Genomic DNA, 15,421 nt, shown 5'->3' with positions numbered 1-15,421 from the left:
AATAATGAACTGGAGATAACTGACAAGGAACAAACGGTAAGTGATTATCAGAGTTAGCTATCGAAAGAATGCAGTGAATCCTAAGTTAAACAAAAAATGTATGCCCAAAACCTATTGTTTTAATTATGTTTTTAAAAACATATTTTGGGATGTTAACAACACTGGCATTATTGCATTTACTGACCATTTCTGAGGAGCAAAGGGAAGAGGGTAATGGATTTCCCTCTGGTTCAACAGTACAAGAGAACTTACTAGATAGCTTCTAAGTTACCAATCTAATATCATAACCATTAAATCAGGTTAGTCCTAAAGTATACCACCTCTGACTTTACACTGGTAAAGGCTGTACTTGGAGTATTGTGATGAGTTTTGGTCAGAAAAGATCTACAAGGATGTTGTCAGGACTCGAGCGACTGAGTTATATGGAGAGGTTTGACAGGCTAGGACTTTTTTCCTTGGAGCATAGGAGACTGAGAGGTGATCTTATAGAAGTGTATAAAATCATGAGGGGCATAGATAGGGTGAATGCATACAGCATTTTTCCCCCAGGGTTGGTGAATCAAGAACTAGGAGGCATAGTTTAAGGTGAGAGGGGAAAGAGTTAATAGAAACCTGATGGTTAACATTTTTTTAAAAAAAACACAAGAGGGTGGTAGTATTTGGAATGAGATGCCAGAGGAAGTAGTTGAGGCAGGAACAATAACAATTTTTAAAACACAGTTGGACAGGTACATGGATAGGAAATGTTTAGAAGGATATGGGCCAAATGGGACTAGCTTGGATGGGCATCTTGGTCAGCATGGACCAGTTGGGCAGAAGGGCCTGTTTCAGTGCTGTGTGACTCTATGGTACAAACCTTGTTGGCTACTGCATTGACACTTGGCCTTGCATCAAAGATAGTTAACTTCTGGGTCTGGCCATTGGACTCTCTGATAATATCAACATATTTTTCATCATCTTTGCTGCGTTTTCCACTCATCCCAACCAGAGGTTGGCTACAACGAACGATCACGGCTTGATTGTCAGGATGTATCCAGGATAACACCTGAAACAGAAACAGAGGTCATTATGAAAGTCAGTTGTTTGATTTTTAAAGTTAGTGGCAGTAAACGCAACCATAACTGAAAACAAGAAACTCAGGAAAATTATAAGCAAGACATCTCACCCTCGACCTTTCCTCTGCCCACCAAAAAGGACCCTCTAATTATCTGTAAACCAAATCCCAGTAATCAAGTTCATGGGACTCTAGAATAGATCAAAGTGCCACCTTGAAAGTATGAAGTGCATCACTTTAGCATGAAAGACTTTTGCAATCCATGTAACTTACTGCACAGAATTAAAACATGGTATTACCTTTTCTGCTTCACAGGTATATAAAGCAAAATGTGATTCTTGGTTTGGTGACTCAAAATCATCTTAATGATACAACAACATGGTACCAAAAGTTCTATCTTAGCCTTAAAGGTGACAGCATGTGGGGAATTTCAAGACCGCTACTTCACAGGCTCTAGAAAGAGATGAGGGCATCTCAGTTGGCCTCTATAATATTAATGCATGTTTGTGTTTATCGAAATCATGGGCCAAAGGGCCTGTTCTTATGTTGTACTGTTCTAAAATAGTTCACATTTCAAGTTACACAGATGGATAATGGAATGCTCAATAGAACTTAACTTAAAAATTAACAAGCCCCTCGTGTTATTAAGTCTTCTATTCTTCTGAATAAATTCTGTAAATTGCATGGATTATGTACAATACTACTCTTGGATTATGTCCAATACTACTTGGGGCGGTACAGTAATGTAGCAGTTAGCATGACGCTATTACAGCGCCAGTGACCCGGGTTCAATTCCGGCCGCTGTCTGTAAGGAGTTTGTACGTTCTCCCCGTGTGTCTGCGTGGGTTTCCTCCGGGTGCTCCGGTTTCCCCCACATTCCAAAGATGTATGGGTGGGTTAACATGGGTTTAAATGGGTGGCGCAGACTCGTTGGGCCAGAAGGGTCTGTTATCGTGCTGTAAATAAAGTTTAAATTTTTGCATTTCTAAAGAATAGTTATATAGTGCACAACAAATAATAAAACCAAGAGGTGCAAAATAAGATAGAAAATCATATAATACATGTGGATTGCTTAAATTTAATTTGATCTACACAAAAATTTGAAAAACATCTACATTCCCACATTATTACCATTATATGTGCACTGATTCCACAAAAAGTTAGCCCAAGCCAATAATCAAATCCTGATTGTGTACAGTGATAATCACAGCAAAGTCAATTGCTTTCCAAAGTAAAAATGGCATATTCCACCTTCTTTCATTCACTGTGGATAGCACCAAAGCTGAAACCTCCATGGATGTGCAACAATCTTTTAACATTTCTCAACAGTAATGGAACCATTCAAATCAACAATTCCTTAATTTGACAGGTATAATGAATTTTACATAGAACATAAAACAGTACAGCACAATACAGGCCCTTTGGTCCACAATGTTGTGCCGACCTTTAAACCTCACCTAAGACTATCTAACCCCTTCCTCCCACATATCCTCCTATTTTAAATTCCTCCATCCAGTAATCTCTTGAATTTGATCAATGTGCCTGCCTCCTCCACTGCCCCAGACAACACATTCCATGCCCCAACCACTCTCTGGGTAAAAAACCTTCCTGTGATATCTCCCTTGAACTTCCCACCCATTACTTTAAAGCCATGCCCTCTTGTATTGAGCACTGGTGCCCTGGGGAAGAGGCGCTGGCCGTCCACTCTATCTATTCCTCTCAATATTTTGTACACCTCTATCATGTCTCCTCTCATCCTCCTTTTCTCCAAGAAGTAAAGCCCTAGCTCCTAGTTTCTCCTCATAATGCATACTCTCTAAACCAGGCAGCATCCTGGTAAATCTCCTCTGCACCATTTCCAATGGTTCCACATCCTTCCTATAATGAGGCAACCAGAACTGGACACAGTACTCGAAGTATGGTCCAACTAGAGTTCCGTAGAGCTGCATCATTACCTCGCAGCTCTTAACCTCGATCCCTCAACTTATGAAACCTAACACTCATAAGCTTTCTTAACTACCCTATCCACCTGTGAGGCAACTTTTAGGGATTTGTGGATATGGACCCCCAGATCCCTCTGCTCCTCCACACCACCAAGAATCCTGCCATTAACTTTGTACTCTGCCTTGGAGTTTGTCCTTCCAAAGTGTACCACCTCACACTTCTCTGGATTGAACCCCATCTGCCACTTGTCAGCCCAGCTCTGCATCCTATCAATGTCCCTCTGTAATCTTCAACAATTCAATTGTCGACAATCTTTGACAAGCCAATTCTGAATCCACATGGCCAAGCTTCCCTGGATCCCATGCCCTCTGACCTTCTGAAAAAGCCTATTTTAGCACAAAGTTCGATAAACATTTAAAACGCAAAAGAATAATTTTTCCACATCTTGCATAGTGAATATTCACCAGAATGTGTAACTTGGAAATCTATTATTATAGGTCAATAAATTACCATTTAAAAAAAAACTGCATTAAAAGAAATTAGAATCACAACTGGGGTGAAAACAAATCCAAGCCCAAGCTTTTTGGAGTGACTAAAACCTTCAAAACTGAAGTACGATGACTGTTTCAAAAAACACAATGTAAAATTTATTAGATTAATTTAATATGAAATATGTAATTCTGTTTTTTTTAATCTATTATTTTGGTACAAGGAACTAGAAGAAATGGGTAGATGAGAAAGATCATTTAGAGTAACTTGTATGGACTCAGCGATAATCATCTGATAAACTCATAACAGAACTTCAGCTCTGTAGTGATATTTCTGACAGGAAAGCCTGGTGGCTTTGCTAACACCACCTAACATATTGAACCGAATATACTTCAGAACAGATTGTCATCATTATGACACAGGAGAAGGCTATTCAGCCCCATCAAATGCATTCTGCTGTCTGCCAAGCAATCCAGTCTGTTCTACTCTCTGGCTCTATCCTGACAGCCTTGCCAGTCTTTTTTCCTCAAGTGCCTATCCAATTTCCTTTTGAAATCAGTGACCACTTCCACCAACCACCCTCAGCCTTCGAGTTCTAGCTTGTTAACACTCACTGTATAAAGAAGTTCTTTCTTACATGATGTGCCGACTCTGTCACTCCTGTATTTCTTGTCCAAAACCTTAATTCTGTCCTCTACTATTCATCTCATCTGCTGATGGAAACACCTTTGCTTTGTGCACCTTATCTAAATCCAATATACTTTACTCCAAAGAAAATAACATTGGATTCAGCAACCAAGTAGCTAATATCCCCCAACCCTGGAAACACCCTGGCATCTGGTCTCTCTTAAGGACCTTTATATCCTTCTTATGGTGACCAGATCTGGTCTCCATAATCTAGTTGTGTCCTAACAAGGATTTTATAACATTTCAGCACAAATTCCCTGCTTTTGTCCGGTATTTATGAAGCCAAGATCCCAAATATTTTGCTAACTATATTCTCAATACATCCCTCCACCTTCAAAGATCTTTGCATATGAATCCCCGGGTGAACACAACAAAATGCTTATACGCAACTCAACTTGAATTTTATGAAATAGGGTTAGGCTGGGAAGAATAAATGAAATGTCATTTACAAAAGAAAGCACAACACCCATTACCTAATGCTAGTTTAATTTTAAAAAGACTGTGCAAATATTATCTTCCTTTTCCAGGATACATATTTAGGCTAAGGGGCAAGAGATTTAAGGGAGACCTGCAAGGGACTTTTTCACCTGGAGAGTGACGAGTACTTAGAATGCATTGCTGGAGAAAGGCAAGTACTTGGAATACATTGCTGGTGAGAGTAGTGGAAGCAGAGTCACTAACAGCATTTAAGATGCATCTAGATGAGCACTTGAATCTCCAAGGCATTAAAGGCTATGGGCCAAGGGATGAAAGAAGTGATTAATGGAGATAGGTGCCCAATGGTTGGCGTGTACGTGGTGGGCTGAATGGCCCATTTCCATGTTGTGCGACTCTGAATGGACAACGATCATCAGGATCTTTACCATACCCACCGGTAATCGACCCTTGGATCTGAAGGCTGCTACTTTCCGCAGATCATCATCGCTAGCACTGGCTGGAACCACTAAGATTGGTGGATAAGTGTCACATAGCTCGTAGTTCTGATTTATGTTGGTGATTCGCCATTTTCGCTTCTCATCAGGCAAGCCCTGGAGGAACATAAAAACAAAGTACAGGCAACCATAGAAACGACAGCAATACTCTGAAATTTGAAAGTGAACTTATTTTTGATAACTAGTTAAAAGTGAAACAACAGGTGCTTGAATCTGCATTTCAGTACGTTATACCACTGTTATACAACAAAATATGTATTGTGTATATTATACCACAAAATATACCACCTACCATAGGAGGTAGCCTTCTTCATATCATACTATATCCCAATGAAGTTATCACCTCCCAGTCTCCACATCAGGTTTAATTACCAAGAATAAAGTCACTTGAAATCCTGCTCATGTCAAATAGGTATCCCTGCTTTCTTTCCCACTCCACTTATGAAACCATAACTCTATTTGCATGTAAAAGTTGAATAAATGAACAAACTGCAAATACTAATGAACAATATGTACCAGATAGACAAAGTGATAAATCAAGCACATTATTTGGAAATAAAAAAGCCAACCTTCTTAAAGGCATTAATGAAAAAGTTAGTATTTCCACCCTCCCCTTCCCTGTGCCTTCTCCAAAATATTCCCCACCTAGTAGGGAAAAAAACTATCCTTATAGGAAAACTGCTTAAATTTGAGGAATTAAAACAGATGTTTCAATTGCAATGGTTGAATGCCAAATATATTAAGAGAAAAAAAATCATAATCCTCCCTCAGTTAACATTTCCTTCTACAGAATGGGGCAGTATTTCAAACAAAATGAAGTCTCTCCTCTTGACCACCAACCACCCTTTCTAATTAGATGTAGTTACTTCAGCCAACCACATGAGAATGCTAAAGGACCAGAATAAGCACACCTAAAGGGTACAAGTTAATTACATATTTCTCGTGAGTTTAGCAAACTTTTTTCAATCACTTCTTAACTTGGATTCAAAGAACGTTTTTTTACCACAATATTTATAAAACAACTGGAGAATTAAAACTACTCACCCCCCCCCCCCAGCCGACCTACCAATCTCAGTTAAGGCTAAGAAGAATCCACATACAAGCCATACTTATATAATTTGGGCAGAATCTTGTCTGCAGAGAAAGGAATTAACTTCCTGAAAACAATGCATCGAGTAAGATATCAGGCAACCTAATGGAAACTAATTTAATTAGGTATTTAAAACAAAATGAGAAAATACTGGAAATATTCAGGTCAGGTAGCAACCAGAGAGGAAGAAACAGGTAATATTTCAGGTTCATCCCAGAGTTACAACTCTAATTTCCACATTTTTATTTCAGATATCTAGCACTTGGTCTTTTTTTGCTTTTTGATTGATTAACCATTTGCTTCATTCACCAAATAATATTAGTAAGACAAAGCTAATAAATGGAATGGCTCTTAAATTATTGATCTTAAAATACCCTTACCAGCACCATTTAATTTACATGGTTAACTATTACATTTTAAAAGATCAGAGCAATTGCTTACAAGCTTATTATTTTTTCTTACTAGAACAGCAATCTTAATTTTTACCGTTAGTTCTAGCAATTAGTTGACTGTTGGATCAAGATCTCCCTAAATCAACAGGATGAAATTCATTCTTGAGAAACAGTGCTCAAATAATTGAATTTACTGAACCACTGAAGGTAGCTGAAGAACTGCAAGGTTGATTCTGTTTGGCCTTTTGCATAAACACTAAAATAACATCACACTAAGTACAAGCTGCCATAACCACTGACAAACTACAGTAGAAATAAAAATGACTTTACAAAACAACATCTGACTTTTATACGGCAACTGTCATGCAAGTAAATCCATGGTGTCACACAGATGGAATTATCCAAGAAAGGATTCTGGAATAAAGAAAAACATGCCTGTATATCTAGGTGGATTTAAGGAGGGACCTTGAGGAGGAGAGGGAGAGTTCTTGCAAATGGAATTAGATATTGATTTCCAAAATGTAAGGTTCAAGTAAGTGGACCCAAGGCCGACAACAGTGGGAAGATGGAATGGAGTAGGAAACAAAAGTGTGGGTGCTGGAAAGTGTAGGAGGATCTCACCAACATAGGGAAGTACCAGGCCATAAAGAATTTAGGAAAGGGAGCAGTGTACATGCACCCGTCTACATCAACGGTGCTGAGGTCAGGAGGGTTGAGGGCTTCAAGTTCTTGGGAGTGAACATTACCAACAGCCTGTCCTGGTCAAATCACGTAGATGCCACAGCCACGAAAGCTCACCAGCACCTCTACTTCCTCAGGAGGCTAAAGAAACTCAGTTTGTCCCCTGTGACTCTCACCAACTTTTATCGATGCACCATAGAAAGTATCCTATCTGGATGTATCATGGCTTGGTACGGCAACTGCTCTGCCCAGAACCGCAAGAAACTGCAGAGAGCTGTGGACACAGCCCAGCGTATCACGGACACAAGCCTCCTCTCCTTGGACTCTGTCTTTACCTCTCACTGTCTTGGTGAAGCAGCCAGCATAATCAAAGACCCCACCCACCTGGGTCATTCTCTCTTCTCTCCTCTTCCATCCGGTAGAAGATACAGGAGTCTGAAGGCATGTACCACCAGACTTAAGGACAGTTTCTACCCCACTGTGACAAGACTATTGAACAGTTCCCTTATACGATGAGATGGACTCTGACCTCACGATCTAACTTGTTGTGACCTTGCACCTTATTGCACTGCACTCTCTGTAGCTGTGACACTTTACTCTGTACTGTTGTTGTTTTTACCTGTACTACATCAACTAACCCAATGTAACTGCACTGTGTAATGAATTGATCTGTACGATCGGCATGCAAGACAAGTTTTTCACTGTACCTCAGTACAAGTGACAATAATAAACCAATACCAATTTAATAGCATGGATGAGGATTTTATATTACATAATGTGGAGGCATTACATCTCAACAAAAGGTAAGTGAGATATACAGAAGATTGAAAACAGAAAACAAAGTAATTGGCAAGCAAAGCCTTGAAGTAGGAGAATGGCCAAGAGAGCACGGGAATAGTAAAACCCAAAAGTGACAAACTCACAGTTAAGAGTTTCAATAGCAGAAGAGCCCAGGATGGAGCAGAGTCAGGCAATGTTATTAAGATGAAAGCAACTGGTCAAGGAATAGGAAAGTTTTGCAACCAGTCCGAGTCAGCCTACAGCAAGTACTACAGGTAGTGCAACTGTCTCAGTTCCAGCAACCTGAATTTGATTGTTGTCTCCAGTGCTGTGTGCGTGCACGCGTGTATGGAATTTGTATGTTATCCCTGTGACCATGCAAGGTTCTCCCCCACGTGCTCTGGTTTCCTCCCATATCCCAAAGACATGCTGGCTGTTAGGTTAATTAGCTACTGTGAATTATAACAGTATAGATTGCCAGTGGGAAGCTCAGGCAGGTGCTAATGGGATCCCTGGATTACTTCAAGAACTAGCGTTAGCTCGAAGAGCCATAAGGCCTACTAGATCTAAGAAAATGAGTAAATTAGAAATTTGAGCCTCCAACAGCCACCAGCAATGAGATGGAACCATCTTCAATCATAGACATCATGCTGGAGGCCAAAGATTACAGCTTTAAACTTTCTGCAAACTATAGCTTATTAAAATTGAACATCAGATAAAACTGAAATAATTTGACAAGTGTTGACTTAGACCTACACTTGGAAACCACTTGCTGTTGTACCTCTGGGGTAAAGAAGGGAGCCAAGGATAGATGCCAGGGGTATTCCAGAGGCATGGTGCAGTGGCAAGACAGCATTATCGGAAATGTGTGGACTATGAGTACATGGGCAAACAATCAGGATGGTATGGGCAACCACAAAGACTGTAGGACAATTGAGGGTTTTTTTTAAAATTTGATGATAGTGATGCGGCAGATAGAGAAACCAGACTGGGGAAATTTAAACGTGGAGAGGCAAGAAAAGTGGGCATAGATTTTCAAAGGGGCAACAGTGACTCGGGGGAGTAGACTAGGGAGCAGCTGTTAATGGGCAAGTCTACACTTGGCATTTGGGAGTCATTTAAAGATCAATGCATCAAAATTTGGGACAAGCATGTGCAGTAAGGAGGAAGGATGAGGATGGAGAGTTTCCCGAACCTTGGATGACAGGAGATTTCAGTCAAAAGGAAGCATACGTAAGGTTTAGCAAGCTGAAATCAGAAAAGGCCCTTAGGGAATATAAGGAAAGCAGAAAAGAATTCAAATAGGGAATCAGGTGGGCCAAAAGGGGCCATGAAATGTCCTTGGTGAGTAAGGATTAAGCAAAAGACACAGAGTAGCGAATCTGTAGAATTCTCTGCCCAGGGAAGCAGTAGAGGCTACCTCATTAAATATATTTAAGACACAGTTAGATTTTTTTTTACATAGTAGAGGAATTAAGGGTAATGGGGAAAAGGCAGGTAGGTGGATCTGAGTCCACAGCCAGATCAGCTATGATCTTATTGAATGGTGGGGCAGGCTCGACGGGCCAGATGGCCTACTCCTGCTCCTATTTCTTATGTTTGTAAAATCCATGGACATTTTATACATACATTAATAACAAGGGGGTAGCAAGGGAGAGAGTAGGACCACTCAAAGACAAAGGACGGAATTTATGCCTGGAGCCAGGGAATGTGGGTGAGGTACTAAACGAGTAATTCACATCAGTATTCAAGAGGACATGGAGGATGGTGAGATCAGTGTGGGGATTGCTAATAATCTGAGGCACATTGAGATCAAGGTGGTGGTGGTATGAGGACTATTGAAGAACATTAAAGGTGAACAAGTCTCCAGGGCCTGTCTATCCCAGGTTATTAAGAGAGGAGATTGCTGGGGCCTTGACAAAGATCTTTGTATCCTCTCTAGCCACAGGCAAGATACCAAAGGACTGGAGAGTAGCCAATGTTGTTCCTTTGTTTAAGAAGGGCAATGGGGATAATCCAGGAAATTATAGGCCAGTGAGCCTCACATCAATGGTAGTAAGGCTGTTGGAGAGGATTCATTCATATTTGGAAAAGCATGGGTTTATTAGGGATAGTCAGTATGGCTTTGTGTGGGGCAGGTCATGCCTTACAATCTTGCTGGAGTTTTGTTTTGAGGTGACGAAGATGATTGATGAGGGTAAGGCAATGGACTGTTGTCTGCATGGACTTTAGTAAGGCATTTGACAAGGTCCTCATGGAAAGGTGATCCAGAAGATTAAGATGCATGGTCACTTAGTAGATTGGATTCAGTAGCGGTGGAGAGGCATTAGCAGAGGTCAGTGACCAGTGGTGTTTCACAGGGATCAGTGCTAGGTCCTCTGTTGTTCATGATATATATAAATTTCTTGGATGGAGGTGTAGATGAGCTGATTATTAAGTTTGCGGATGACAAAAAAAAATTGATGGAGTTGTGGAAAGTGGAGAAGGTTGTCAAAGGATATAGCAAGATATAGATCAGCTGCAAATATGGGCAAAGAAATGGCAGCTGGAGTTTAATTCAGGCAAGTGTGAGGTATTGCACTTTGGGAGGTCAAATGCAAGGGGAAAATACACAGTAAATGGCAGGACCCTTTGGAGCACTGATGTAGAGGGATCTTGGAGGTCCATAGCTCTCAAAGTGGCAACACAAGTAGATAGGGTGGTAAAGGCAGCTTATGGCATGCTAGCCTTCATTGGTTACAACACGGAGTACAAGAATCAGGAAGTAATGTTGCAGCTGTATAAATCTTTGGTTAGGCAACATTTAGAGTACTGTGCGCAGTTCTGGTCACCCCATTACAGGAATGATGTGGAGGCTTAGAAGAGGATGCAAAAGAGGTTCACCAGGATGCTGCCTGGATTAGAAAGTATTAAGCTACTGAGACAGGTTGAACAAACTTGGATTGTTTTCTCTGGAACATCACAGGCTGAGGGGAGACTAAGAGGTTTATAATGAGAGGCACAGAAGGGGTAGATAGTCAGAGTCTTTTCCCCAGGATAGAAATCTCAAATATTACAAGACATAGCTTTAAGATGTTTTTTTTGGTGGGGGGGTTGGGGGGGGGGGGTGAGGAGAAAGAAAGGAAAAGAGGAATTTTAAGGAGATGTGCTGGGGGAAGGTTTTTTTTTTAAAAAACCAGTGTGGTAGGTGCCTGGAACACACTGCCAGGGGTGTTAGTGGAAGCAGACACAATAGAGGCAGTTTGACAGGCACATTGAACATACAGGGAATGGAGGCATATGGATCATGTGCAGGCAGGTGGGCTTAGTTTAATTTGCATCACTGTCGGCGCAGACATCATGGGCTGAAGGGCCTGTTACAGTGCTTTACTGTTCCATGTTCTATGACTTACGACAGGAAAGAGGTTGAAGAGGTTTTGCAAAGGATAAATGGTTTTCTCTGCTTTTTTTTAAAAATAAAAAAGGTAATTGATAACTATTTACTGAAGGTAATAGTACCCAAAAATAGAGCAGTTTCCAAATTCAGGTGGCATCATGAACAAATGGGAGCAAAAGGTAGAACTCATAGATAATAGGATTTTGGAGAAGGCATGAATGAGAAGGAGAAAAGAGGATGGACTACACCAGAACAGCAGGTAAGGGGTGCAAGGGAATGGACCGGATGAACTTTGACTCAGTAATAAGGAAATTCGTAAACTCTCCACAGCATTGAAGGCAGGATTGGAGAGAGGTTCAAAGGAAAATTTGGAATGGGGAAATATAGCAGAAGCTATTTCTGCTTTCAAGAGGATCCAAAGGTAGTGAAAACCTTTTAACATAACAGAATGAGGCCCGGCAACTCTTGATCTGGTGATTGTTGGCTAAAGCATGTATTTATTAAATACACTCAAGTATGAGCTCATTGTGGGAGTGAAGGGGGCCCATATCAGGCTGTGATGAGATTGGTTCTGTTAAAGTGAAAATAAAAGGGATTATAAGTACGACTTTAGAAATGGTGTTTGGTTGTTTGAAGTACAATGCAAAGTCAATATTAAACAGTTTATTAACTTCATACCTAAGCAGACTCTAAAAGTAACTTACCAGCCTCTTAAATTCTTCAACTGGGTCATAAACTTTCCAGCCATCTTCGTAGTATGTTTCTTTATTTTCAAATGCAAAAAATTGCTGAAAGAAACATAGCAGTAATTGTTAGAACACTATTAATACATTTGTTAATTTCTCCCATGAGCCTCAAACCTTCCCTGTTGTATCTTGATGGAATATTCCAATGAGATCTCCTGGGCAAAACAGAACTTAAAAGTTCTGTTAACAAAATCAACACCACGTTGGAACTGGCAAGCTGACTGGCTTAAATCCTTGAAGGAAGTACTTTCATCAACGAAGTTGCTTTGTTTACAGTGCCAGTTTCAGCAAGGGAATGAACAAAAGTACAATGAAACTAGTATGACTACAGCCCACCTCTCCTGCTTCCCACTCTCCATTCAGACGGCTTATGGCAAAGTTCTAGGCTCTTAGTACAGAATATGTAATACAAAACATAATGCCTAATTAAACTAGATCTCTTCTGCCTGCACATGATCCCTATCCCTCATTCCCTGCATATTCATGTGTCTATCTAAATGCCATTATCATATCTGCTTCCACCACCTCTCCTGGCAGCACATTCGAGGCACCTACCACTCTGTAAAAAATAAAATTGCCTTGAACGTCTCCTTTAAACTTTACCCCTCTCACATCAAACCTATGCCCTCTACGATTTGATACTTCCACCTTAGGAGTAGACTCTGACTACCTACCCTATCCATGCATCATCGATTTTATAAACTTCTATCAGGTCTCCCGTCAGCCACCAACACCCCAGAGAAAATAATCCAAGTCTGTCCAACATCTTTATGTGGGCTCCTTGCCAAATCCATGTACATTTAATTATTTTGGGTCCCATTAGTTGCTATAAGCAGTAGTTACTAACCCAAATAGAAATACAAACCCAAGGAGCAAATTAATGGTAATGATTTCAAACAGGTTTAGAATTGCTGAAGATTCCATAGCAACAACTGGAAAATAACATCTTTTAGTACATTAAATGAAAAGAACATAGATCTGTTTAAGCTAGTGGTCGATATAATGGTGGCCACATCTGTGAAGATTCAGGATAAATTCTGGGAAGAGAAGAAACAGACTGAACCAGTAGGAACTTTTTAGAAGAGTAATGCTGGTCAGGCTTAGAACGTGGAGTGGGATACCCTGGAATCAGAATTGCCACATCACCTACTTCCAACTTGCATCAGCACAAAAACTCAATGCACATCAGTCACACTTGCCACCAAACTGTAACAGCAATTGATACTTGGAGGCAGGTCAACAATTACAAGAACTGGACAAAATATATCAGGACACCAAACAATGGAAGATGAGATTTAACAACGGAGATGAAATTACAGACTTGCAGTCAGCAGCAGAAGAATCAATGTGACATGAGGAAAATAAGACTTACTCAGAGGTGGCCACATGACAAAGATAGTAGAGCTGCCGCCTCAGGTTTGATCCTGACCTCTGATGCCACCTGTGTGGAGCTTGCACACACTCCCTGTGACCATGTAGGTTTCTGGGTACTCTGATTTCCACTCATACAAAGACATACGTGGTGGTAGGTTAATTGGCCACTGTAAACTGACCCTAGTATGTAGCTGAATGGTAGAATTAGGGGAGAATTGATGGGAATTTGTGGAGAATAGGTTACAGGAAATATTAAGAGGAGAATTTATTTCTCTGTGACCCAACATGGACTTGTAGGGCATAAAGGTCTCTTTCTATGTCATAAGGAAATGTAAATATCTTCATCTAGAAATGCGCGATCTAAAAAGGGGCAGGTGGTGATTTCGTTGCAACTTTCAAAAGGGAATTGGATAAACACTTAAACGAAATTTGCAAAGCTTTGTTTAAAGACCAGTGGAACAGGACTAATTGGATAGCTCTTTCACTGACACAATGGGTGAAATAGGTCCACTGCACTCTATCAGCTTGTAATTCCATTTACTGCCAGCATCTTAATAGATTTTTTTCTGCTGCTTTGCAAATTTACAAAGAGCAAATGAAACGTTGAACTGCACACCAAGGTAGTGGAATTTACCTCTACATGAGGGAGAATTCATATTGATACTGCTGTCTTTGAAACTGATAATTAAAAGAGATCCAAAGAGCAGAGTACACCGGAGAGCAATGACAGATTTGTGGCTTCAATTTCCATATGGTGAGCTTTTCCAGTTATTAGGAAGGTGTAAAGCAGATTGTACAGAAGCTGCACATAAACTGAAGGAAATCCACTAGGTTGTGAGCACATATTTTCATTGTCCAATTATAAAGCAAACCAAAAGTGCACAATAAAAGAAAAAAATTAGGTACAATCATTTCAGCTAGTGATTTGTCACAGGAAACACATTAGCATATCAAGCATCAATTGTAGATAAAATTAACTATTTCATTTAACTTTAAAAAACAAAAACAGGAATCAATCATTTTCTCACATATCCCGTTTCTGTTTATTGACAACTAGATTCAGTCAGTCATTTAAAAATAAAAGTTCCTTGAGGCTCCAATCACACCTCACTAAGAGTTAATGCGCAGGTTCAGCAATCAATTAGGAATGCAAACAGTTAGTTGGTCTTTACTGCAAGAGGACTGGAGTACAAAACTAGCGACGTCTTGTTCCAATTATAGAAGGCTCTGTTGAAACTGCTTCAGCAATATGGTGCACAGATCTGGACTGTATTGAAGGTCCACTACATTGATTCCTGAAACAGCACGTATACCACATGAGGAGAGATTAAGCAGACTGGGCATTTAGAGTTTGCAAGAATGAGGGGTGACTTCATTGAAACCGACAAAATTATTATGGTGCTTAACAAGAGCAAATGCAGAATTGATACATATCCCAACTGCAGTGTCTAGCACCAGGGTTCAGGATCTTTAAGAAGATGGTCATTCTGTAAAGAGATGAAAAGAAACTTCTTCACCCACAGCTTTGTGAATCTTTACGGATATTCAACTGCTGAGCATATTCAAGGCAGCAATTGTTAGATTTTTGGATATCAGGGTTATCAAGGTTTATGGGTATGTCTGCTCAGAAAGAAGGTCAGCCACAATACTGAAAGACAGTGCAGATACAAGGCCAAACAGCCAATTCCATCCTCCATTTCTTATGTGCATGTCATTTAAATAATGTCAAGTGACAGAAATCTCTAACAAAGAAAGAGATCTAACAGCCCATCCTGTCCACACCATCCAAATATGGAGCAATTTAGGTTGCTGCTAATTCCCAACTCAACTACCCTGTAATCCTTTCAACAATTGGGTGCCACTTAGTTATTGGCCT

General features: G+C 40.3%; 1 protein-coding gene across 3 annotated transcripts in view; it reads right to left on the bottom strand.

Annotated features, from left to right (window-relative positions):
* Positions 1–15,421, bottom strand: part of mtm1 (myotubularin 1) — a 77,931-nt gene that overhangs the window by 17,197 nt on the left and 45,313 nt on the right. For all 3 annotated transcript variants that reach the window (XM_052021446.1, XM_052021448.1, XM_052021447.1), the window contains exons 7-9: positions 12,130–12,213; positions 5,047–5,202; positions 857–1,045 (exon numbers count right to left, since the gene is read on the bottom strand). In XM_052021446.1, the coding sequence (XP_051877406.1) occupies positions 857–1,045; positions 5,047–5,202; positions 12,130–12,213 (429 nt within the window). The remainder of the gene's footprint in view (positions 1–856; positions 1,046–5,046; positions 5,203–12,129; positions 12,214–15,421) is intronic.

Source organism: Pristis pectinata, chromosome 8, assembly GCF_009764475.1.
Source record: "Pristis pectinata isolate sPriPec2 chromosome 8, sPriPec2.1.pri, whole genome shotgun sequence".
In the NCBI taxonomy this organism is placed as follows: domain Eukaryota; kingdom Metazoa; phylum Chordata; class Chondrichthyes; order Rhinopristiformes; family Pristidae; genus Pristis; species Pristis pectinata.
Note: the sequence above shows the minus strand (reverse complement) of the source record. Positions and strands in the feature narration are given on the sequence as shown.